The following is a 27,008-nucleotide window of genomic DNA, read 5'->3' on the forward strand; positions in this document are numbered from 1 at the left end:
ATCCTTCATATTAAATGATCCAGCTGAGGGTTGCGATCCGTTGCCGGACACAGAACAAAAAGACAAAAGACAAAAAAAAAAAAAACGGAAAAGGAGCTCTATTTAACATTTTTGTTTGGAACTCAAAATATAAATTGCCATAAAACCAAGATTAGAAAAGAAGAAGTGAAAAGCCCAAATGAGAAAAAGAACATACAAGTGGACTTGACTTTTTAAAATTTTTATAGCTATTGCTGAGCCTTACAAAAAATGGGTGAGACTAGACAATATGATGATGTGGAAATGGGGAATAGCTCAGTTTATAATGTCATTGCTGAGCCATGCCACTTACTGTGAATAGCTTTTAGAGCTGTTAAAGTTATAGAGGTAAATTGGATTGTAAACAATAATCGTATAGAGTCATTAAAATGAGGAGTAATAGAGGATGGGAGAAGTAGTATCTCTCATCCACACTGGGTAGAAAGGTGTCATCAACATTTCTGCAGATGAATGAGAAAGAAAGCATTCATGTCTCTGTGTCCTAGAATCTGTCCACAACAGTTGGGCAGATGTTTGATTATTTTGTAATAAATATATCCTTTTTTTTTTGTCTTGTTCTGTGTTTTATAAAGTACTGAAATATAGTTTAAATCTTTAGGTGGGTGGAGGGTGGTCAGAAAAACCCAAGCATTTGATTAAAGAGATTTTAGCAGGATCAGAAAGAGAGAGTACAGAAGAAACCCATCATCATGCATCTTTAAAATATTGACTGCATTTAACAGAGAAACATTTCATGGGATTTGGGACAGTTTTAATAATATGTTGCTGTTTTGAAAGACCAAACTATGCAAGCTTTGGGGCAAATTTTAATTTCATAATTTTGCAGGAGTGCTTGAAGTCAATTTAGCCCAACACTTGGATTCATATAGCAAGAACACAAGCCATGTAGCTTTCAGATTTCACTGTGAACAGGTTCTTGTCATCATTTTCTCATAGGAAAGGGTCATTGAATTTGCCTTTCAGAGAAAGGAGAAACATCGACAATAGTTATTGTCTAATGCTTATGTACAGAACTGCTGTTATTGTTGCTTGGCAACTAGAAGGGATTTGACAAGGAGTCTAAAGGAACTGAATGAATAAATGGAAATGTCAGCATCAGTTTCAGGGGATAAGAAGGAACTTACTATTGCAGGATTAGCATTGCATTGCTATTTCCAAGCTACACAATTGGAATTCACAGTGTTTCTGCTTTTCCCACCCCATCCCCCTTCCGGTCTTTCATTGTAGTCGCTTTTGCATTGTGGTTGAAAGGTATATATAAGATAGATGGTTAATGCTAAAGAATCAAGAGCATGGCTGGCCCGGTGGCGCACTGGATAGTGCGCCGCTTGGGAAGTGCGGCGGCGCTCCCACCCGAGGGTTCGGATCCCACATACAGACCGGTTCCCGCTCACTGGCTGAGCGAGGCGCGGGAGCAACACCAAGGGTTGCAGTCCCGTTGCCGGTCCCCGGTCCAGTACGGGGGCAACACTGAGGGTTGCGATCCGTTGCCGGACACGGAAAAAATACAAAAGAAAAAAATAGACAGATTTCAAATAAATGACATAAATCTACACCTAAAAGAACTAGAGAAACAAGAACAACCTAATGCCAAAAAGTCCTTTGGCAGTAGGAAAAAGTAACCTCTGTTGGCAATCCCTTGGAATTTATAGGTACTTTACCAACATTCTAGTTATTTCTCACAATGATCCTTCATATTAAATGATCCAGTTTTTACACATAAAAAAATGACAAGGCTGCAACAATGGTTTCTTCTCTTCTGACCTTGCACACTGAAAATCTGTTCAGATAGACAGATAGATGAATAGATTCAGCACTTAAAGGTACACTGCTTGTATTATTATTAAAACCACCTTTTCTCTGTAAGTCATTTCCCCACAACTTGATTACAAGCTCCTTATAAGTCGATATGGATTTGTAATTTATTTGTGTACTTCATAGCTCCCGTAATAGTAATATCATAGACTCTATGCCCCCAAAATGTGTGTTAATTAATCAGTATTTAATTAAATAATCTAGCCAGGATTCTACAATGGTAATTCTCAACTAGTATGGAGGAAGGAGAAGAAAGTAGGACATGCCTCCCTGGGTTGGCGTAAGAATTAGAATGTCAGCAGGAAAAAGACAGGTACAATTAGAAAACAAAAAACATACTTGTGTCTGAGTCCTCCAAGAAGCAGATACCAGGATGAGATGGGATTAGAAAAGATGGATGGGGTGGTGGGTGGGGGGGGGGGGTAGTGCTTGTAGAAGGGAAAAGGGAGGAAGGAGGAGCAGGCAGGGAGAGACTTCACACTTCCTGCAGGTCTGAGAGCTCTGAAAGGAGAGGGAGAAGAAAGGAAAATCAATAGGAAGAGTTTCAAACTTGCCGTGGAGTGCTGGAAAGTTTCTGCTGGCTGATGGGAAGTGTTCAGGCCAAAGTTGGCTACTTTGGGACTCCCAAACTCCTCAACTTTCATGGGTACCCGGCCACTTCAATTGTTGACTAGGAGTGTCCTGTGGGGAGTGTGGCTGGGCTGCAGATGCACTGGTGGATCCAGAGGGGTGGTGGCTGGGCTCTCAGTCAACCATATTTCCCCCAGCAGATTTCCATAGCCACCACAATACTGAGAGTAGAACAAAATTTTATATTGAAGAAGGAGATTGAGGCAAGAACAGAACTTTGGTTACTAGAGATGGGAAAGGGGAAGGGAAGTCAGTAAGAAACTGGTTAATGGACACAAGAAATGATTACGTTTTGTAGTGATGAACATGCTACTTACCCTGATTTGATTATCACACATTGTACACAGGTATTGATATTCAACTCTGTACCCCACAAATATGTGTAATCAGTTATGTTTCAAATAAAAATAAAAAGGAAATTGAAATTCCCATTTTGGGATTCAATCATGAGAAAAGCATGAGATTTTTATGTTTAATGAATGGAGTGAATACAAAGTTTGAGAACCACTGTTCTAAAGTAATCAGTAAATTAAAAGGCAAACTCTGGAATTTGCCTTCCCTCAGCAAGCCAAGTCATACTGACACTAGCATGGGGAGTCTTCTCAATTTCCAGGGTTAACAATGGTTTAGTAATCTTATTTTCTATTAAAAGTATATTCTGCTTGTATCCACGTTCAAAGTAACAAAGGGGCATGCAAATTCTACTGAAGAACTGTGTGTCCTTTTGTACCTTGTGTCAACTCTCTTGGCTTCAGTGTCTTTATCTGCCACATGAGGGGATTCATGTAGCTGATCTCCAAAACCCTTTCCAGCTCTAACATTGGATAGATCCATGGTCTTTTCCATCTCCTAGGCACTGTCAAAGACCAAAAAAGAGACTGTACCACAGATCAGTGAACCTGGGTGCCAGCCTTAGTCCTGATACAAATTAGTGGCCTCAGTTTGAATGTAGTACATGCCTCTCTGTGCTTGAGTTTCTTATAAAATAAAGAATTTGATTTAACCATCTCTAAGGTCCATTAATGATTCACAGGCAGAGCATTTCTGATACCCTCCTATCTTCAGGACACTTTAGGACTCTTTTTTTTTAATCCCAGAAGATAATTATCAATAAAAATGTATTGAAATGATGATTGAGGATCAATTACATAAGCTAAAGTTAATGTTTTTCTTTCTTTTTATAATCATGGTAGGAACACTAAACATGAGATTTACCCACTTAACCAATTTTTAAACATATAAGCAGTGTTGATAACAATAGGCACAATTCCTCTAGGACTTACTTTTCTTGCATAACTGAAACTTTACCACCCATTGAACGGTGCCTCCCCACTTCCCCTTCCTTCCAGGCCCTGGAAACCACCATTCCACTCTCTGCTTCTATGAGTTTGACTATTTTGGATACCTTATGTAAGTGGAATCATGCAATGTTTGTCCTTTGACTTGCTTATTTTACTTAGCATAATATCCTCAAGGTTCATCTGTCTTGTCACATTGTCGTTTCCTTCTTTTAAAGGCTGAATAATATTCCTCTCTGTACATATCCCATTTTCTTTATCCACTCATTGTCAAGGGACAGTTATTAGTGGGTTTTTAAATATGTATTGGCTCAATTTGTAATTTTAATTATTCAACTAAGGCTGAATGCACTGACTAGTTTTCATTCTTTTTACTGACTTTAGAGAAAAAGCAAGCAAAAACTCATAAAAATCATTGGGAAAACAAGATCTGGTCAGTGAGATAGTAGCGTTGATTGATGTTTAAACCAGTATGCCTTTTTTTAATTGGTCGAACCTGTTAAAATAAAAAATAGTATTTGGATGATCAAATAAGGCCCCCTGCAAAGAGTTCGTTCCTAGTTGCCATGGCGTTTAGGTGTCTGCTTTCTTCACAACACAGTGAGGCAATATTCAAGGTTAATGTAATTTAGAGATTAACTTAACTTTCTTATTCTGGTATTGACCAAAGGGTAATTAACTCCTTTATTCTGGTATTGATTAAAGGGTAAGAGTGACTTACACCTTTATGGTACCCTTTATCTGAAAAGTTCTGTCAATGAGCAGGAAAAGAAAACCCACAGGGAGAGTGCATGCCAATGATTATCTTTTCCCCATAAGTGGAGACGTTAAATTCCAAAGAAAATAAGGAAAGACTTTTTTGATTATTCTAAGTTAAAAGCAGATAAATTTAGTGTCTTATTTTTCTACTCTGAGTAAAATACCAAAAATAAATGCCTTGTGGAAATAACATTGCCTTTTTTGTCCTCAGTGATAAATCCAAGTATGGTATTCATCAGAGATAGTACGGAGACAGTATAAGTTCTAATACTGTGTAGGTGTAACCAGCTGGCTGAAAACAGACTTCCAGTGGACTCAGGGGCTCGCCCTGCCCTAAAATTATATGCAAGTCTAACTGGTAGTTCTGAGAAAATATGAGGAAGAATCCAGCACAATTATAGAAAACATGCAGGTGTACACCAAATAAATGCTGGCTAAAAGGGTGACGTGAAATGTGTATTAAGCCCATTGTCTCAATGTAGATTAGAGGGACTGCTACTAATCCATTTGATGGTTTTTTATATATATATATATAATTATATTTTTTTACTTATATATATTCATGTATATTCATATGTATTTTTTACACCTACAAGTGTCAGATTGAAAATCAAAATTCAGATATGAAAAGTTGATCATGTATTAAATTAAAAGATTTAAGAAACTATATTTTATTTTAATTTTACTATTTGTTTAGATAGGAGGAAAGTCCATTTGAATATGTCTTACTCTACAAGTCATCGGGCTTATTTCTAGGAATTAAAGAGGTTGTATCTAACATAAACTATCAATTTTCATTTGGTATTATAGCAACTGCTAAATTAATTTGCTTTCTCTTTTCAAATGTTCAGTGGCTGGTGCTTTGGGCTGCTGTGTAAACAGTCTGACTCTTCTAAGGCCACCATGCGGTGAGAAAGGCAGACTAGCCTATATGTAGAGAGACCACTTGGAGAAGCCTTGAGACTACATGAACAGATAGAGAGAGAGATGCCCAGCCAGACCCCATCTGCAAGAGCATCCCTCTTCTTCATCATCTGTCCGCACAGGAGACTTCAAGGCAGACACACTCAGACAAACTTCTCCCAAATTCCTAACCCCCAGAAAGAGTAAAAAATAACAGATTGATTGTTGTTCTAAGCCACAAATTTGGGGAATTTGTTATGCAACAGTAGATAACCGGAATACCCTCTCTTTAGAGGGAATACCCACTCCAACAGTTTTGCTTTACAAAAAGTAAAACTGTCCTAAACTAGGACTGTTAGTTGAAATTATGATTTTATATAAATAATGGGAAGGTGTGGATGAGTAGATAGCACTCTCAGATAAGTCAGTTGACAGGTGAGCAGCCATACCAAAAAAGAAGTCTGTGCCATGCTACCTTCTTTCCTTTTTCTCGACAACTGTCCCTTAGCTATATATCTTTCACTCATGCTTCTCAATTCTGGCTACACATTAGAATCACTGGGAAAACTTTATTTAAAAAAAAAAAAAAAAAGAATGCCAAGTCTCAGATTTGATTGTCTGGATAGGGCCAAGGTGGAGGTATATTTTAGAAACTCAGCAGGGGATTCCAGTTTACAGCCAGGGTTGAGACCCACTGTTAGATGCTGACAGGGCCCAGGTCTCTATTCCTGGCTCAGTTCTTCCTTAGAGCTCCAGAGTCATAGATTCAACAGCCTTTTATATACATCTGGACGTGAATGTCTCATGGGCCCCTCAAAAAGTAAAGCTAGTTTCCCCCCCAAGCATCGTGTTCCATCTCCACCACTGCTCCTGTCTCGGGAAATGACCCTACCAGTCCATAGACACTCAAGCCAGAAACCCGGGAGTCATCCACCTTCCTCTCTTCCTCATTCCTTGCATCTGGTTAGTTAAACACAAATCAGTTGCTTCTTCCCAAGTAATTTGTGAGTCCTTCCCTACACCGTCCCATGTTGGTTTATCTTCTCTCCCCTGCATACTGTATTAGAATCCTAACTGGCATCTACTTAATCTCCTCCAACTCATACACAATGAAACCAGAATGACCTTCTTAAATATGCAAATATAATACTCCTCCCCTGAGTACAACCTTTCAATGACTTGCCCTTTGAATAAGCCTCAAAATTATAATATGGCTTGCAGGGCCTTGCCCACTTTTGCCCCATGCCTTTTTTCCAGCTTTATTTGCAGTCCCCTTCCCTTTAACACTTAATGCCCCCAGCAGTCCTGGGTCTTCATTCCTTTGAGCATGCTTCTGTTCACTCAGTCCCGTCCATTCATAAGTGTTGTTACTCTTCCTGGAGTACTCCATCTCTTCTTCCCTTCTGTCTCCTAACATAGTGCAACTAACCCTTCATTCTCAGTTTAATCTAACTTCAGTCCTCTGAGGGGCTTTCCTGACTCTCTAGATTAGGATAGGTCTCCCGTTACAGATGCCAAAGCATCTTTACTTCTTCTGTAACATTCATCAAACATCTGCCTTCCTAGACTGTAAACTTCAAGGTAGGACAGGGAATGTATCTGTAACAGTCCACAGTTCAGCTTTGGAGTGTTTTCATTGTGACTGACTGACTGAATAAATTAACTTGGATTAGAAGATCAATATCAACTGTGAGGCAAGTTCTTGTACTTGGCTCTGGCCTACACAAAATTCAAATCAACAGATCTTCTAAGATTTAGATAGATATGTCAACTAATTTTGAAAATGATTCAAAGTTGCAAGGAATGGCTAGTGCATTCCCTGTTTATGGTGGCAAAATGCAAGGTTCCACAAGATACCAGCTGGCTGGAGTGATGAGTCAGAACATACAAATTGAAATTTAACAAGGATGAATGTAAAATCTCTCCCTTGCATTCTACTCTTTGCACAAGTATAGGGCAGGGGACACGTCGTGGAAACAATACAGGGAGAGGTGGTAGCAAGTAAGCTCTGTTTGAGACAGTAATTAATGTAGCTCCTAGAAGTGCTAATGTCATCTTAGACTCCTGTAATGGATAAATGGAGCCCAAGCAAGGCAGGTACAGGTTGCACAGTCCTCTGCTCTAATCCAGCCACCTCTGGAACAACGTACTTCATTTATAGGACCACATTTTAACAGGACACACTCAGAAGAGCTTGACCAGATGGTAAAAGCTTAGGAAGCACAGCTTATGGAAAATTGCTGAAGAACATATGTTTACTGCATAACGGTGGAATTCTGTAGAACACTTTAGTCCTTTGAGAAAAGTGAAGAGCTGGCCTGTAGAAAAGGTGTTTTACTTACACACCAGAAGGCAGCATTAGGACCAAGGACTGGCAAGATCTAACATCCCCTCTCTGGCCATGTCCTTGTCATCGACTCCTCTTGTCCTTTTTAATATCTGTTCTTTGTTCTCAACAGGATCTCTCATCCCTTAACCTCTCCCTAGTCTCCCAATTCATGATCCCCTTCATAGACTACTGATGCCTTCATCATCTACCTTAATGATACTCAGCCCACATATCCCTGAGCCCTAGGATCTGCCACTGTGTGTCTTACTGTCTGTAACCCCGGGGACATTCCTTTTCTCTGCTCCTGCTTCTGGCTTGTTAAGGATTGCTGAGGTGCTGGCTCCCTCAGTGGTTTGGAGCACAGCCTTGTAACACCATGGTCAAGGGTTCAGACCCCTGTACCATCCAGCTGCCAAAAAAGAATTGCTAAGGAAAGCCATGCCAACTGGCTCTGAGACAAATCTGTACTGTCCAGCATTGGTGGCCCTTCAGAATTCTTTTATTCATCGAGGCAGTTCCTATCTTGCTCCTGTAAGGGCAGCTCTCGACCTTTGTCCACTTTTTAAGCCCCAAAGCAAACTCTAAAACTCTCACTGAAAGGAATGATTTCCATAAATGTTTCTCTTCACAATCTCAAATTTTTATTGTCTGTTTACTCTCCCTTTCTCTCCTTTCCTTCTTTCTTAGAATTCTGAGAAAGAGATAGAAGAATTACCCCTCTCTTCCGAAGCATGCTTTTCCACATGGATTTTGATGCCATGTTCTCTCATTACCTCTGGGACCTTGTTTCATAATTTACCTACTCTCTCTCCTCTTTTCAAATTCTTCCTCATTGCTGGCTTCTTCCCTCTGTCTGTGAACATGTTTAAGCACTTTGGGGCAACTAATTGTGCAGTGATTGTTTTAAGATGGATTGGAGAGAGAAGAAACCAAACCAGAGAATCCAATTACGAAGGCTTTTCCAGAGTCCAGGTGAAAGATAAAGGGAACTTGCCCAGGTTAGAGAAAGAAAGAATAGAGAACAGGTGAGATTCAGAGAGGATTTTGTTATCAGAATGATTAAAGTGGGCTGTTATTTATGACTTTGCCTTATTTTCCCTACTGTTCTGTCAGCTCCTTGGAGGCAAAGGTTCATCTCACTTCCCCTCACAAAATCTGGCTTGAATTAGTGAATAGTTAGAATTCTCCCAAACCGTTCTTGGTGGGGAGGGGAGGCTGCCATCTGGAAAATAGATTTTTTAAAAGAGGATGGTTGGTGGGATAAGGAAAGACATCTCCCTATTAGGAGGAAGAAAGGAGTAGACTTTCGTTCTGCAAAGTGTGGTCTGTTGTATTAGTTTCCCATTGCTGCTGTAACAGATCGCCACAAACTTAGTGGCTTAAAACAATACAAAATGATTACCTGATTACCTTATATTCTGGTCAGAAGTACAGTTCAGAAATACAAATGGGTCCTACTAGGTGCAAATCAAGTGTCAGGAGAGCTGCATTCTTCTCTGGAGACTTTAGGGGAAATTTTGTTTTCTTGACTTCTCTGGCTTTTGGAAGCCACCTGCATTCCATAACTCATGGCCCCTGTCATCTTCAAAGCCAGCAATGGCCGGATGAGTCTTTCTCACACTGCATTGTTCTGACACTGACACTGACTCTCTTCTGCCTCCTTTCATTGTGAGGACCCTTGTGATGACACTGGGCCCATGAGGTAATCCAGGATGATCTCCCCATCTCACGGTCAGCCTTAATTCCATCTGCAAACTCAGTTTGCCATGAAAACTAATAATCACAGGTTCGGGGGATTAAGGCATGGACATCTTTGAGGGCCATTACTCTGCCTCCCACATTCACAGACAAGCAGCAGCTACATCACCTCGAGCTTATTAGAAATGCAGAATTTCAGGCCCTACCCCAAGCGTCTGAAGCAGAATCTGCATTCTAATCAGATCCTCAGGTGATGTGAATGTTTTTAAAGTTTGAGAATCCTTACCTAGACTATCTTTTAGATCCTCGCCACTTAAAATTTCCCACTATCCTATGAAAACTGCAGTTTTTCATTTTCAAATCTTCATTATTTTTTCTAATCCTGGTTTCCTGCCAAAAAAAATAAAAACAAAAAGTTAATTTTGATTTGTACTCCTGGTGTTAACTCTCCAAAAGTCAGCCAAGTAGAACATAACACCTCATGCATATTTTTTGCTGGCAGGAAGTAGATGTTAGAAAAAGCAATTAAATTATGAAATTATCCATGATGCAAAGGTACTGGTCTGCAAAGGGTATTTTCTTCCCCAAGAAGATTCATAGGAGAACTGCCTTCGTTAGTGTGTATATAATATTAGTGGTCTAGCAAGTGAAGCAAAACATACACAGACGAGCTGTTTTTAAGGCATCTCTGAATGGCTCAGCATTTGAGAAATGTGACCAAAGCTGATTATAAAATTCCTTTCAAAGTTGCAGGAATGGCAAGCCCATAAATAACTCTGGCTCTCATTGGTGCGAAAAGGAGGTTGCTGGCAGTTTGATTGCTGTCCTTATTGTAGGGGATGAGATTAAGCTCACCACCAAGATTGCAAACTCCTCAAGGCTAGGACCAGCCATATGCTGTGGCTGGCACCTAGGAGGCATGCCATACATTGGGGCTTGAATCCATTAAGCTTTTTAATATCGCATAATACTTTATGCTGAATTAGAGATGCACTAAAAAAAATGGATAAATAAAATTAGAATATGCCAACAACAATTTTACTGGACTCCCTGCTTCCTTTTGTTCATTCAGGCATTCATTCATCCATTCGACAAACATTTATGAATCATCTACTGAATGCCACCCCTTGTTCTAAATCCTGTGTATGTAAAGATGTGCTCCCTGTCACTTGGGGCTCACATCCAGTGGGGCAAGTAGTCACATAAATTAATGATGCATTGTGCAGTATATGCATGTATTGAAACATGTACCCCACAAAAATAAGTATAAATAAAATTGAAAAAAAAAAAAAGAAAAGAACGAACGAATGATGACAAACATGAGTGCTGGAAGAGTGTGTGAGCAAGGCTCATGGGCTTCTCCTCTCCAATCCAACATTCATGTTCTAACTGGATTTATCTTTAAAATCTTGCATTTCTCCTCTTTGCCAATTGGATTAATTATTTGGCTTTATTATTTTAATTTCTAGCCCTAGCTATTAATATTGCCTCCAGGCAGTTGATAATTGTTATAGAAAAGGAAACCCTCTCAAACTAGTACAAATAAGAAAGAGGTTATTGTAAATGTCTGGCAAGATCTGGTGGGACATCAGGAAAAGTTAAAGAAGCAGGAAGGAGAGACAGTGAGCCAGCTCCAAGACTGGCCCCATTCAATTTCCACTCCAGCTTCTCTCCCTTTGTGTTAAATAGTTCAGGCTCCCAAGGCAGAGTCTGATTGGCTCACTTCATCTTCTCAAGCCAGGCCACTTCCTGACCAGTATGAATCATTGTCCCTGTATTCTGAGTGCTTCCTTCCTAGCACTCACTTAACACGGGTTACAATTATGTATGTATTAATTTACGTGTTTACTTCTGTTTCCTCTCTAGCTCAGCAGTGACCATATCTGTTTTGTTACTGCTGTATCCAGCCACGAGTGCCGTGTCTGATCATGGTAGACATTTAGTACATAATAAAGTGGAAGAATAAGAAGGGGACAAAGGCACGTGTTGCTAGCCACCCAGAAGATGGACTTCCTGTGGTACCAGTCAGCTTGTGAGGGGTTTGGGGGGTGTCCTGGGTCCACTCACCCCTTAGCAAGGCTGTGGAGGAAGGAGGTTCTCTAAGAAGGGAAGTATACAGGGCAGTCTCCCCCAAATAAGTCTTGACCAACACTCTAGCCACATGTTCTTTCAATTTCAAAGCCATACCTAGAGATATACCCTTCTCCTTTATGGCCCAATGAAAGTGCTCCCACTTTTTTCTTTTTAAAATTTGTTGGATAATATATGCCAAATTCTATATCAAACACTTTGCATGCAACATTTCTTTCCATTTTTTATGGAGACTCCAGGAGGTAATATACTCATTTTACAGCACAGAACCAAGTTTCAGAGATTTAAGTAGTTCACTCAAGGTCATAGAGCTAGCATGTAGCAGAACCAAGATTAGAACATAGGTCTGCTTAATTCCAAAGCTCCTCCACAACATTTGGCTCTCTCCTCTATATTCTCCCCTACTTGGGCAAACTTAATTGCTCCCTTCTCTGTAGTACCACAGTACCTTGTTCATAAAGACAGTACAGCACTTATTACATACTTTCATTATAGACATTCCTGTCTCCACTGCTAGACTGTGCCTCCTTAGGGCAGAACTGTGTCTGGTTCTTCTTTGTATCCTCAGTGCCTGTCACTTAGTGAGGTCCCCACTGATGTCTTCCTGCTGAGCTGAGCTTTGGAAGGATAGATAGATAGTTACTGAGCTTTTCCTGTTTTTGAAACTCCATAAAATACCGTAAGTACCTTATTATAAGTAAAATTGTAAGAATTTAAAGGCCTCAAATTTTCTTCGTCTGTTATTGAAATATGAAGAATGTATGGATGTTCTCTCTACCCATATAATGCTTAGGTTGCATCACAGTCACCTGAGACCCACCCCTCGTTACTGTGTATGGTGGGTACAGAGTGATGGGATGGCCCAAGCACACTGGGGGAGTGTTCCTTTGACTCAAAGCAGCAACCCAGTAGAGCTACAAGTTGGCATTCTCTCACACAACAAGTACTTATTAAATACCTACTTCATGCACCATATTATTTGCTTGGGGGTGGGCATGGTGATTATGCAAAAATGACCGAGATAAGCTTCTGCCCTCACATTGCTTGCCATCTAGGAGACAAGCATGTACGCAGATACTTAGGATGTAAAAGAAAAGGTGAAGGGTGTTAAAGACACCTCCTGACAAAGGGCTATGGGAGGTGAGGTAAGGATGACTTCTGGTAGAGAGGATCAAGGACTTCATGGATCACGTGGCATTTTTGCGGCCAAGCAGACACATCTCAGAGAGAGGTGGGGGTGGGGAGTCAAAACTGGGCTTGAGCAGCATGTCTGTGAAGGGGTACAGAGTAAGAGGGACATTTGGAAAAGCAGGTTGGAGCCCAATTGTTGAAGGCATTGAATTCCGGGTTGTAGAGATTTAACTTTATTCTTAAGTTCTTAAAGAAGGGAATAAAATGGTCATGATTTTACTTTAGGAAGAGCAGCAGCCTTGGAATGAATTTGCAGGGGAGAGGATGGAAGCAGAGAGAGCTATTTTATGTTTATTTGGTAATGTTGGGTCTTTGCAGATCACATAGCTGTGTAGGTGGATTGAAAACTGGTCAGTACCACTTTTAAAACTCAGACATAGTTTAAGTGAGTCATCAGAAAGCCAAAAAGAATTTCTAAGGAATCATCACAGACAGGCTCAAAAAACGCACAGTGTGAACAAGGAAATCTGTTAGCAGCTCCTAAACCAAACAACTCAGGTGCAGGGAAGGCAGGTTAATGTGGGAAGCTGAAACCATCCCGCCTCCAGGAAAGTCACACTGCCTCGTTGCTTAATTAGTGCAGGCAAAATGCCAGGAGCACAGGCCTGAGGCAGCGTGGAGCAGAAGCCTGCAGAGCCAGATAGGAAAGCCCCAGAGAGAGGAGGGGATCAAGATGAAAATGCTCAAAACATCAAAACAACTTTCTGTTTATAAATAGCAAGTTGGATTTGCCAAACCAGATTTAAATTAGTAGAAACAAAGCAGGGGGATATGATTTTGGAAAGGTAAAGCAGTTGCTAAATGAACCACTAACTAATGGTCTTGATTGTCACCCAAGGCCTAAGCTGCGGCTGGGTGGGACCACTCTGTTTATGGCGTGAGAGCCCTTTAGGGACACAGTCAAGGGCAGCTTCAAACAGTGGGCTTAGGTGTGAAGCTGCAGCAGCCAGTGCACCAGCGTGGCGGTGGCCATGGAGTAAAGGCTGTGTGTGTGAAGCAGCACCAGAAACAGCTTCTGCAAAACAACTACTGCGGGCATGAATTTTATGAGTTCTCCATATGCAAGCTACCATTAGTCACGCATTGATTAATCCATTCCTCCAGGAGGATCCATCCTCAGAAGCTTCATTTCCAAATGCAAAGGCAGCCTTTCAGCCTTCCTATAATACTGCCTTGGTCATGTACGCCTTATAATTAAAGCTACTTCATAGTGAGGTCTTTTTTGGGTTTAAATGATTAAACCCCTTATGAGTCTGCTGAATCATGAATAGTGACACAGTGAGGTTTCTGTATTTTTATGTGCACATATAGTGTACATGACTTCTCCATCTTTCTCAAAGACATTTTCATAGGAAAATAAATGGAGTGCATTTATAAATAACAAGGTTGAGAAACAACGCTGCTCTCTTCTCATTAGCCAAGCTCAGTGATTAAAGCAGAAACAGAGGTTGGCCCAGAAATGCACTAGAATTCAACATTACTGTGGAATATCCAAGAATAGACAAACAGTTTTTTTCCTTTTTTTCTCATTTCTATAAAACTTGAAATACCTGTCTTAATTAAGTATCTTCCTCTAAGAATTGCATCCAATATTCATAGTTAGATTTGATATCAGAACTCAGTTATTGACAATTTTCTAAGGATACTTTCAGAGCTAGCATGTATAAAATAAAGACAGAAAATGTTTTCTTCACACATCTGACCATGGTTGTATTTTTTTTTCTTTTAAAGGCAAGAGTAGGGGCCGGCCTGGTGGCGCACTGCGATAGTGCGCCGCTTGGGAAGCGCGGCGGCGCTCCCGCCGAGGGTTCGGATCCCACGTACAGACCGGTTCCCGCTCACTGGCTGAGCGAGGCGCGGGAGCAACACCGAGGGTTGCGATCCCGTTGCCGGTCCCAGTCCGGTACAGGCGCGACACTGAGGGTTGCGATCCGTTGCCGGACATGGAAAAAGACAAAAAAAAAAAAAAAAAAGGCAAGAGTAGTATAAATGTCTAAAAAGAAAGTGTCTGTACAAGCCGTGGTTTATATTGTCTTAACATAATAAAACATGTTTTGCAGAGGAGAGATTGGAAGCAGGGAGAGCAATTATTTTGTTTACTCCATAATTCTGGGCCTTTACTGTTCATACAAGCTGTGTAGGTGGATTGAAAACTTTGGTCTAATGTAACTATAATGTAGTTAATGTAATTAATAACTAAACATTGTATTATTTAGAAGGGCCTGCCTGGGGCCGGCCCGGTGGCACACTGGAGAGTGCGCCGCCTGGGAGCGCGGAGGCGCTCCCGCCGAGGGTTCGGATCCCATGTGGAGACCGGTTCCCACTCACTGTGTGAGCGTGGTGCGGGCGCAACACCGAGGGTTGCGATCCCGTTACCGGTCAGTAAAAAAGACAAAAAGGAAAAAAAAAAATAAGGGCCTGCCTAATGTGGTAGTAATGATGGTAATTATTAAGAAATTTCATGTACTAAGGACCAAACCATAGTGGCTTGAAATGCTAGAATTTTATTTAAAGCTACTACATTAGAAGGGTAACATGTAATTTTTATGCAAAACCCCAATACACTGGTAACTATGAGGCAAATATTATTTATTGTTGGACACAACTTTGTTAATGGCTTTCTTGGGCTGGAGCAGGGTTTTTTGTTTTTGTTTTTTCCCCATCTTGGCTTCTCTTAAAAAAAAAAAAATAGGAGGGAGAGAGAAAAACCAATCTTTTGAAAACTATGAACGAATAAGAAAGGACAACTCAACAAAAAGATAGTTGAGGGTTACTCACATGACCTAAATCCTTTGCACAGCCTTGTAAGCCCTGTCCGATCTGGTCCCTGCGCACTTCTAGCCTCGTCTTATCCTCTAGAAGCCTCACCCTCTTCCTCCCTCCACACCCCCCTCCAGCTCCTGCCTCATGCTCTTCCCTCTGCCCCAAATGCTTTTCCCCTCCCCCCACCCACTCTTCTCCCTCGTCCTCCAGATCTCAGCATATAAAGCCAGGGCTCCCTCAGCACTTATATACTGTTAATAAATGTGTATTTGTGTGATCATTTGATCAATGTATATATCCCCCTCTAGTTGCTAAATTACAGGAAGTTTGGTGCCTTATCACACAATAGGTATTCAAAAAATATTCACTGAATTAGATTTTTTTAAAGAGGGTACAGAGAAAAATTGAGAAAGAACTTAGATTTGAAGAAGTTCATTGTTTTTAATAGAGGCTAGAAAAAGTAAGAACCATAAAATGTGAGAATAGAAAACACTAAAAGGAATCTTGAGTGATATATATGCAAATATAAATATTATGTGGGCCGACCCCATGGCTCACTCGGCTGAGTGCAGTGCTGGGAGCACCGTGGCCGCGGGTTCGGATCCTATATAGGGATGGCCGGTGTGCTCCCTGGCTGAGCGCGGTATGGATGACACCAAGCCAAGGGTTGTGATCCCCTTACCGGTCACAAAAAAAAAAAAAAAAAAATATATATATATATATATATATATAATGTGAGAGTCCTCGGTAAAACCCAAATATTTAGCATTTTTAGATGTCAAGATTTGAAGCTAACTTTCTAATCTAATAGTGTCAGCACCTCTGTGTGCCATATACACACAGCTTGTGCAGTTTTCTCATTATAGCCCAAATACTCTTATGTACAGATCTGTATTGAGTAGGCTGCTATTTTCCAACATAATCAGGAATTAGGCTATACTCCTCTGTGAAATGTTCTGGCCAGTAGTGTCACATTACACATACCATACTCATATCATCCATATTCTATGAATTCAATTACACTAAACTGCATTTAACTCTAAAACTCACTGTTTGTAATTTAACTGCTGATTAAAACATGTAAAGATCATACACTGCTTTAGTGATCGTTTACCTTTGCACCATGCAGTGCTCTAGTATCTGTCAGTAGCAGCCACAATAATCGCTTTGATAGAAAATTGGGTGAGCCAGATTTTACTAAAATCAAGAGAGTGTCCTGTAGTAATTGCAAATTCTATAAGATGAAGGTCAATTCATTCTAATAGGCATGAAGAAAGAATGCATGCTAAATTTGACTAAAATGCATTTAGGTCATTAAACATTGAATACAAGCTTTAACCTATTAAAATCCTTAAGCTCATGTATGTATTTACTTTTACTGTTCTAAATGTTTGGTTTTCAGAACGTGTTTGAGAATATTTTTTGTATTATGGCTAAGAATACCATTTCAAAAATACAATACCCCACATTTTCGTATCACACTTCCGTGACCCTCGAAATGACTGCTTCCACTGTGAAACAGAGAAGCTGAGGCATGAGGCTATTTCTGTAAGTTTTCTAAAGATATTCGTAAGCCAGTGGAAGGAAGCCTGAGACAAAGATTCGGTGTCCTCAGTGAAAACACATCTTGTATGCATCTGTAGTCTTGTGGAAGAATACATTGCAAAACCAGAGTTGGCTTTTCACACTCACTCTTACAGTTCTAACAAGGAGATCTTTGTAGAAACGTGTACACAAATAAAGTGGGTATCAAGGTGATTACCAGGGTGAATTTTCACTGGTTCGAAATGCCCTCAGTATGCCTGATGGCAAGAAGATAGATTGGTTGGCTTTTCAAGGCCTTTCTAACAGTTATAGTTCCATCCAGTGGGAGATACATGGATGAAAAGCATTTAAAGTGTTTACCTTTCTTTTTCTTTTCCTTTATAGATCTATGCAGTTAGATCAGTTGTTCCCAACAAAAGCAATAATGAAATAGTCCTGGTGCTACAACAGTTTGATTTTAATGTGGATAAAGCTGTGCAAGCCTTCATGGATGGTGAGTGTACTTGTCCCCTGAAGCTGAAAGTGTTAGAACTAAATGTTCTATATATTCCGTATTTTTTTTTTTTAAGCAAACTGAGTATCAGTTAGTTGCTAATACTTTAGCTCTCATAAAAATATGCTAGGCTTTAAGTACACATAGACAACTCAATAAGAGCAGAATTTGGAAGTTCTTTTACCCTCGTTAAAAAAAATAAAAGACTATAGTTAGTTTCCAGAGAGTGCTGATTATGATGTACTAATTCCCTTGTCTACCAGTCATTCCAAATTCCTATTAAACATGTCCTTTATTTGATAGTGTCCTTGTGAGTGGAGGATATTGTACTTCATTCCTGACCTGGAAAGCCTTGTTACCTCTTCAATCAGCATAACTCTACTTGGCTTTATGCCTGGAATCCGTGAATTTGATGCTTATATGGTTTAAGAGGACTAGTCTATTTTTTCATATTCTTGCTTTATGATTTTTAGATTGCCTAATTAATCAGAATATCAGTTCATCTTATCTACCTCTAAAACCTTTTTGCTTTCTAAAAAAAAATGTTTTTAGATTGTCCATTGCTAGGGATGTTATAGAATCTAAAGTCTCAGGAATATGTTTATCCTATAAATTTACACTTAATGCTTTGGATTTCCTGTAAATTATGTGGATATTCTCCTCCTTAATCAAGTTAAACACCACCAAGTTTTGAACAGATATCTCTCACCTGTCCTTAGTTATCATGTCTTCTGTCCTGATACTAATTTCTGTTCTGTAAATATGGACCAGGTAAACATAACCTGACAAATAAAGTCAGAGAAGACCTATCAGCACATTTCTCAGTTATGTCCTGTTTACACTTTATTTGTGAAGGGCAGTTTGATTTACTTATTTTCCTAGGAGTAGAATAACCTTCTTGAATTTCTGCAAGTGTAGTTGTGTTTTAGGGCAAGATCTTGGAACAGAGCAACATGTTCACATTCTGATATCAGCAGTCAAAGTTTAGGGTCCTAATTGAATTAACAAATGATTGTCATTCAAAATAGACATTCAAGCACATCCGTGATGCGTAACTTTTCTCACTGTTTTTCCCTGCTTCATATACTGACAGATGTAGAATCTTTAGAGAATGCACTATTAATCTGACTTTGCAGCGTTAGGTGCAATTTCTCAAAAAGTTTTTGGAACTATGCATATCCTGGCTCAGATATATTCTCTTTTCAGGTTTTGTTTACCAACATCGTTTGTATGGAAAAAAGCTTTAGGAAAGGAAAAGGTTATTATCCCCATTTCTCCCCACCCCCACTTAGATTGAGGCCCCCACGTTTTCCACCATGAAAGTTTTTATTACAGAGTAACCCTGATGAGATGCACAGACACACAGTAAATGATGGACTGTCATCAAATCTGTTTGTATTTAAATAGAGCACCTTGCTTGTCCTTCTTGAAAGGTTCACTTTGTCAGCATGGAGATCTCAATAATACAGCTCATTGATTGCTGAGAAACCTAGTATCATTTTGGTTTGGGACCAATATGAAAACTTGTTTAAAAACCACCGGGAGTCAAAAATATTTGTTAGGAGTCATTTATGAATTATATTGAAAGCACTATTTCCGAGTAGCTTTAAAAACTTCAAGCAGCTTTAGCGTAATTAAAATTTAATAATAATACTTTTAAAATCCTCTGTAAATACAGGTATTTTTTCTTCAGAATTACTCTCTGAAAGCTCATTGTCCAAATTACAAATAGAATTTATGTCAAAATATGAAAATTAGAGGACTAATTAGATATTGCAGTTGTGAAAGCAATAAGCAACTCACCTCCTTCTGATTAAAAAGAACAGTCTTTAACATTTTTTAAAATTTAATTTTATTTAGAAAACTGAATCTAAACTATAAGTGAGAACAACCCTAATGATTATTAACTACTGGAGTGACTTACCAAGAAACCTAATGAAAGTGAGTTCCTAAAGTTCTTTGCAAGGAAAATGTGTGTAAAGCTACATGACTACACCAGTTATAGCGCTCTGGCTCTGTCAGATCCTGCCAACTGGGCCAATTGTCATGCTAGGGCTGGGTCTGGAGCTTACAGACCCGTCAAGCCCATTCACAGACTGGGTCACAAACCCTTCACATGCCAGGCCAGGTCACCAGACCCCTCACACACCAGGCTGGGTCACCAGACCCCTTACACACAGGTCCATGAGCTAAGTAACAAGCAAACAGGTCCTTGGAAGCCATAGGTTGGAAAGCATGGTTGTACACAGAGCGGCATCCACTGGAGGCAGTCACTGGCAAAAGCCGTGGTGCTGCACATGCACACCAACTCCACCCACACGCACACACACAGTTTACTGAACCACCCCCAGCTGGCCCTGGGGCGAGGGGAGCCTAATTAAATTATTCTATTTTCCCAACATTGTGAAACATTAATGCTCTGGGCAAATTAGGGAAAGACCATCCCACTAATAAACAGTCTGAATTATAGCATACTTTTAGGTGCAATTTTCTTATTTCAAGTACATGCAACTCAAACAAGTCTAAGAAAGGCATTGAATTGGAAACTTTGAATAGATAGGAATAATGAACCTGTCTAAACATTTGTCAATGTGACATGGCCTTCTGCTTATCTAACAGTGACAATAGACTCAATAATTGGGACTCTACTAATCTTAAATTTGTTATAAAGACCAGCCTGATGTTTATCTTTGTTTGGCCTACACACTTGTTGTAGAGAGCTATTAGAATAATAAGATTGTATGAGAATGCTTAAAATTATTTAAAGAATACATTAAAGAGCTACCCTCTTTTAGAAGTACCCATTTATTTGAAAACAGCTGATGTACTTATTACCAGTAACTTGTTATTAAAATAGCGCTAGCACAGTTGGAATGAATAAATGAACTTTGTTAGACTACGTGGAAACAGTAATGGTAGATGATCAGTGATAAAATATTTCTTTAAAAATGTTTTATAACTTAGGCTAGATTTTTCCTCTGAGTCGGTGCACTTCCATGTATGTATGTAAACGGGATGGACAGAACCTGAAACCCACCTTGTCATTTAATGAACTTCTTGGCTTTCAAAGTGGAAACCTTGTAGAAATCATATCCCATCCCCATCCACAGTAACTAGAGAGAAGCTAACATCATGTAATCTGTCTTCCTCATCCCCCTGTAAGTTGTGAACATAAAGAGTAGGGACAGGAAAGGAGAAGGAATGGATAAACAGAGAGCTATGGTTCACCTGGTTAATAATATTAAGAATCCCATGTTTGGCTCAGATGATTATAGGTATTTTTTATTCATATATCAAACAGAACAATTTTAATTCTACCTGTGACAGCAAAGTTATTGGAAAATTCTCAAGATATATTTCATTTTCCCTAAGACAATATAATGATAAAAAAAATGTAAGCATCATATAGTAGGGCTTAATATTTTGATAAAACCAAGATCATGCAGTGAATTAAATAAAAATCTGGGAAATAAAAAATGAAACTGGCATTTGTATTAATGTAGGACATATCAAAACAAATGAAAAAGCCAAATAAATTTGCTACCAACATGGAAGGCAGAGATGAATTTTGTGTGGTGTGTTATTACATGACTATTTGTTGAAGATTCTTTGTCTTTATCTAGGCAGTGCAATTCAAGTTCTAAAAGAATGGAATATGACAGGAAGAAAGAAGGTAAGATTAATATTGATTGTAAATTAGTAACATCTTCAACCAAAACCTTCATGGTTGTTTTCACTTTAACAAGGCTGACAATTTTATGCTTCTTTCAAATATGTTAATATGTATACCCAGAAAGCTTCCAAATTCATGACTCTTAAATTACCAGCCATTTTCACTGCTAATGCCTTTATTTTCTGTTCAGTGTTTTTAACTACCAGGTGTGCTTAAGAAATCCCAGTTATTTTTCTTTTTAAGTATTAAGGGGAGCCCAGCCGGAGAATTCAAAGGATTCAAGACATTAACTTGCCTGAACACATCCTGTAGCACAAAGGAAAAAATTAAGGAGTGTTTGAAAGATACTTAAAAAGCTCTAAATATATTTTCACATGTTTTTCCAACTGAAAGAATCTGTCCAAGGCTGCCTTGAGGTACTTTTTTGGCTGAATTCTAAGATAGATCTTTGATAAAAGAAGAAAAGAAAGTGCCTTAAAACCATAGTAAGTAAGGGGCTTCTTGAACACTAGCATGCTATTTCTTTGGAACAGAGGGAAGGAGATTAATCTCTGTTCCATTCACATTATTTTACTTTCTTGTCTAGTCACCAAGAGTCTGTAACTTCCAGGTACACAGCGGGTGTTTCTGTGCACACACAAAAGTCTGCTGCTCTTTTCAAAGTAACTTTCCCACCCATTCCTGCTATGATACAGCACTGCCCTATGTTTTGGTTCTCTCAGAAAGTAGTATGCCAGTCTATACTTTTCCACGAGGGACGATTACAGGCCTACAAAACAGGTTTTGAACAAACAAAAAAGCAGTACTGCTTTCACAAAATCCCAAGATTACTGAAATTACTAGAATCATCCTTTTCCCTTTTTCCTCCTCCTAGTTTCATGTAGAATAGAAAGAATTGTGAGGTTTTTTTTAAACCTTTGTATGCCAGCATCTTTGACTATCTCTGCTTTAATCACAGCTTCCCAGGCTTTCGTGAGAGATGCAGATGATTTCCAAGTGATTGAAAGGCAGTATTTAGACTTACATGGAAAAATTTCAGATGTGTGGTTCGGGTATTAAATTTCTCTGATGTGAAAGAAGGAGCAGACAGCAGCTGTAGACCCAGCTCATTACTGAGTCTCCCTCTTAGAGGTTCAGTAGGAGAATGGACTACCCAGCCTGGTAGACATCGGGCTTGAAAACCAGAATCCCCTGGAGGTGTTGTGGGGGAAGGGGTGCCACTGGACCTTTGCTTCACTCAGTGGGTGCACATCTCTTAATGAGGAGCACTTACTGGGACATGATTGGGCTTTGAAAGGAAAAGAAAGGAAGCAGAGAGGAGAATTAAGAAGAGGAAACAGTTTATTTCTTTTCTAAATGTGTTAAAGAACAAAACCAGGGTAATGTTCGGCTGGAACTTACTGATTCAGCAGGTAGGACAGGGTCTTCCTGATGGGTCAGGCATCTCTTCCGATGGGCTGGGCCCCATACCATACTGATTCTTAAGTACATTGAGTATCAACTGGGCACAAAGCCAAAATCAAGCAAAGCGTACAATATCATTTAGGAGTTTCCTAGATATTGTATATTCAGCATTAGGGCATTTTAGGAGAGATGTGGTAAAACACTTCCATATTGTGATACTGGAATCTAAAAAATTTCAATTGTATAGAATACAGGATCCTATTACAGACTGAGTATCCTCTTATCCAAAATGCTTGGGACCAGAAGTGTTCTAGATTTGGGATTTTTTTGGATTTTGAAATATTTGCATTGTACTTACTGGTTGAACATCTCTAATCCAAAAATCCGAAATCTGAAATGCTCTGAGCATTTCCTTTGAGCATCATGTCAACACTATAAAAATTTCAAATTTTGAAGCATTTCAGATTTTAGGTTTCTTGATTAGGGATGCTCAACTTGTATTTCCAAGTAAGTAAAACAGAGCCTTATAATGCTGGACAGCTGGCAGCCGAGAGGTCCAGCCAAGAGGTCAGCTGCACAATCCAAATCCAGGTGGACCTAGGTTGGTTTGGCATCACCTGGTAGCAGTTGTCTGCTCTAGCTTAAAGATTCATGGAGATAATTATGTATCCTGTGGCTGCCTGGGACTTTCTAGACAGTGGTAGGAATCTTTTGGTTCGTTGGTGGCTATTTCATAGACCCAATCTGGACTCTGGAGACCTACCTTCTACCTTCTCATTTAGCAAGAAGGAGTTGCCTCCCTTTTTCCTACCAATTATCCCATCTACCCCTCCTCCCTAGATGATGGGAACTTTAGTGTCCTCCCTGCCTTTTCCAGCCCCATCACCACTTTAAGAAACTGAGTTATTCTAGGATGGCACAAATAACTGAATTCAAGCTATTTCAGGGCAGTTAATCAGAAGATTTTACTTTATTACCATTCATGGGTGCAGAGCTGCAAGTCGCTCAGATAGTGGGTCAGCTATTTAAACCATTCCTTACTATTCTTTTTGCTTTCAAAGGAAACTTTTTGTTTACTATTTCAATAGGGTAAAAATTTATACAATTTATTGTAAGAAAGAATATACTTAAATTAGTTTGGGTGGTTGACAGAGATATAGGTGTTTTCACGCATTCTGTTGGAAGAGCTAGGAACCAAAAAAGGTAATACTTGTATATCTGACTTTCATCCCTCAGATTCACCTTATATTTCAAGGATCTGAACTGAGTAATAGTATTTTCTCATGTGTTTCTCATTCTAGAACAGTAAAAGGAAAAGAAGCAAGTCCAAGCAGCATCAAGGCAACAAAGATAATAAAGACAAGGCAGAGAGGCCTGAAGCTGGGCCCCTGCAGCCACAGCCCCCACAGATGCAGAATGGCCACGTGAACAGCTGTGAGAAGGACAGCTCGTCCACCGATTCTGCCAGTGAAAAACCAGCCCTTCTCCCTCGCGAGAAAAAGATCTCAATACTGGAGGAACCTTCAAAGGCACTTCATGGGGTCACAGGTCAGTAATTCTTTAAGTTGCTTAGGAAGACATAGAAGAAAAGAATGCAGAGGGAGCTCATTGAGGCAGTCGTTGCTGCTGTTGGAAGTGAAAGGTTCTGCATGGATCAAAACAGTCTTCCTGAAGCCAGGGTGGAGGGCAGGGGGTATATAACAGGGCCAAAGAATACATGCTCAATCTAGCCCTACACTAAGTAAGAGGCTTTTTTTTTTTTTTTTCCTAAGAAAAACCGTAGTTGTCGTCTATATTAGAATGGTTGGGAAAATGGAAATTCCAGTTTAAAGAAAAATTCTTTATAGACAGCTTTGCTGTAATTCACCTGGAATAAAGAAGGGATAGTTGGTGATAAAAGGAAATGTTATTAAATGTTTTCCTTTAGAAAGAGTAGACCAAATTATTTTTACTCCGGTATTTTTTATATGATATGACAGAACATAATCTTCCAGGGTGCTAGAATCTGGATGTTCACTGTGCTACAGCTGTACATTAGTCTACAAAAGGCTTATTTCTTAGTCCACTGTTTGACTTTGGGTGGGTCATATCTTCTTTAGTGTCCCATTTCCTTTTGTAAATAAGGAAACTCTACTGGAATCTACTAGATCAGTGGTTCTCAAAACTATTTGACCCAATGCCCCATTTTTATAACAGATCCTAAAATAAAATTCATACATAATTTAACCTACCTAGAAACAGAATTTCAATAAAGTAAAAATATAAGAAATTCAGGAATAACTAAAATTGAAGGCCTAATAAAATGGCCAGATGTTCACACCCACTTATAATGGATCACTCTGTATGTGCCCCTGAAGGGCACTTCAAAAAGTTCATGGAAAGATTCATATTGTCTTTTAATTCTATTTTCCACCATTTTTTTAACTGCCCTCGTTCTTAAAAGAAATAAGACAATAGTCAACTGGATGTTGTGTACGGTTTCTTTGTATTTGACATGTGAAGTGAGAGCTCAGTATATTTGTATGTCTACATGGAATCACTGTGAACGCAGCTGCTACTACTGAAGACTGACATGGGTGCCTGGTGTCAGCTGCAATACCATGACTGCTGGTGTGGTTGGCCATGTGATTTTCCACATGGTGAAAAACTCTTAGTCCAGTTCTTAACACCATAAAGTACCATCTTTCCTTAATTTATGAATAGTTCAATCCTGGAAATCCTGGAAAACCATAGTAAAACTGTCTAAGCACATATAATTATACATTTTTTGACAATCATGAATATCCAGGAGGACATGAGAAAGTTCAGGACACAGGACAATTCTTTGTTGTGCAGGACACTCCTGTGATTATAAATCATCTAGCATCCTTCCCTTTCCCCAACCCCTAACACACATACACAGTCATTCTGATAAATTTTAAAAGTGCCCCTAAGTTTTTCAGAATGCCTCCTAAGTGTTAGATCCCTCAGTGAGAACCACTACACCACTTGATTCTCTAAGTCCTTCCTCTGGTAATAAAATCCTGAGTTTATTTAATCAGTGACTTTTTAAACTCCTCTTACATTCAAAGCACTGTGCTCAATGCCACAGGAGATCAGAGAAGGATGTGGTATGGTCTAGATCCCGAGGGAGTCACATTCTGATATCCTTGAAGAGAAGGCTGTGGATACACTGATGTGTTCAAGGTTTGGGGAAGAGAGGTACCACATCCAGCTGAGTAATCTGGGGAAATTTCGTGGTAGCATTGGGTGCTGAAGAACCAATAGCCTTGAGGTGGTAGAAAGGACTTGGAAGGTTAGAAGTAAGAAGAACTCTACTTAGCACCTTTGCATACCTGCTGTATAGGAGGCAGTGCCATCATCTGACCACCCAAAGATAAGACACCATCCCTGCCTAGGAAGAGTTCAGTCTAGCAGAAGAGACAGAGATGCAAACAGAAAATTGCATGGTGACACATACCAAATTAGGGAGACAGGAGGCATTAAGTAACTGACATACTGTGTAACACACTAGTAAGTTCTTAAATTGCTCAGAAAGCACTAATTTTCTTCCAGAAACACATTCCTAACAATTTTATTAATAGCAGTATAATTCAGATCATCCTTATTTTCTACATGATGGTTTCTTAAAACCAAACAATGACAATAATAAAAATAACCTATTTCATTTTGAATCCAAATTCTCCAGGAATTTTTTAATTCAATTTTTACAGTGCCTCCAATTTTGAGAATGTTTTGATTTATAGTCAGGACAAGAAAGAGAAATTAAATAATCGAGTGGCAGATTCCCAACTCTCCTTGTTATTGCTTTCACATGAATTACTTTCAAAATCTAATTACTCAAGTTGCTGTTTTGATATCAATCATAGACTAAAAGCTTAGCATGTATATTTTTTCATTTACTTATAATTTATACCTTCTTCCTGAAACGATTTCAGTAACTCTATGAAGTATATGACATTAGAGCAAATGCAATGTGGAAGTGCTTCTTCACAGTGGATAGTTGCCTTGAAAGTTAAGTACCCACTGGGGAGTTCTCCATACAGGGCGGCTTTTGAAAACCCTAATATGAAACTTTCAGTGAAGAATTCTTTATTTCTCAAAAAACCATCCCAGTATCCCTTTGGTTTTGTAATTTAGCATGAAAGCATTGATATGAATACATATCAGTATTATTTGTTAATGCCACTGGTTCATTACAAATCTCTATGCTTCATGTAAATTTTTCTGTTACATAGTCAATGATGGTAATGGAAGCTTATTAGATGTTTTTAAATAAGGAAGGGAATCCTCCTGGTTGACCATTAACTTCATTAGCAGCCCACTTGTTATAATCACTAATTTTTTTTTTTTTTTTTTTTTTTTTTTTTTTTTTTT

The 27,008-nt window shown here is 39.2% G+C and overlaps 1 protein-coding gene across 5 annotated transcripts in view; it reads left to right on the forward strand.

The window, feature by feature from the left end:
- SPATS2L (spermatogenesis associated, serine-rich 2-like) overlaps window positions 1-27,008 on the forward strand; it is a 180,020-nt gene that overhangs the window by 97,816 nt on the left and 55,196 nt on the right. For all 5 annotated transcript variants that reach the window (XM_008575549.1, XM_008575550.1, XM_008575548.1 and 2 more), the window contains exons 4-6: window positions 17,446-17,554; window positions 21,178-21,227; window positions 23,933-24,179. In XM_008575549.1, the coding sequence (XP_008573771.1) occupies window positions 17,446-17,554; window positions 21,178-21,227; window positions 23,933-24,179 (406 nt within the window). The remainder of the gene's footprint in view (window positions 1-17,445; window positions 17,555-21,177; window positions 21,228-23,932; window positions 24,180-27,008) is intronic.

Source organism: Galeopterus variegatus, unplaced genomic scaffold, assembly GCF_000696425.1.
Source record: "Galeopterus variegatus unplaced genomic scaffold, G_variegatus-3.0.2 Scaffold1205, whole genome shotgun sequence".
Lineage (NCBI taxonomy): Eukaryota > Metazoa > Chordata > Mammalia > Dermoptera > Cynocephalidae > Galeopterus > Galeopterus variegatus.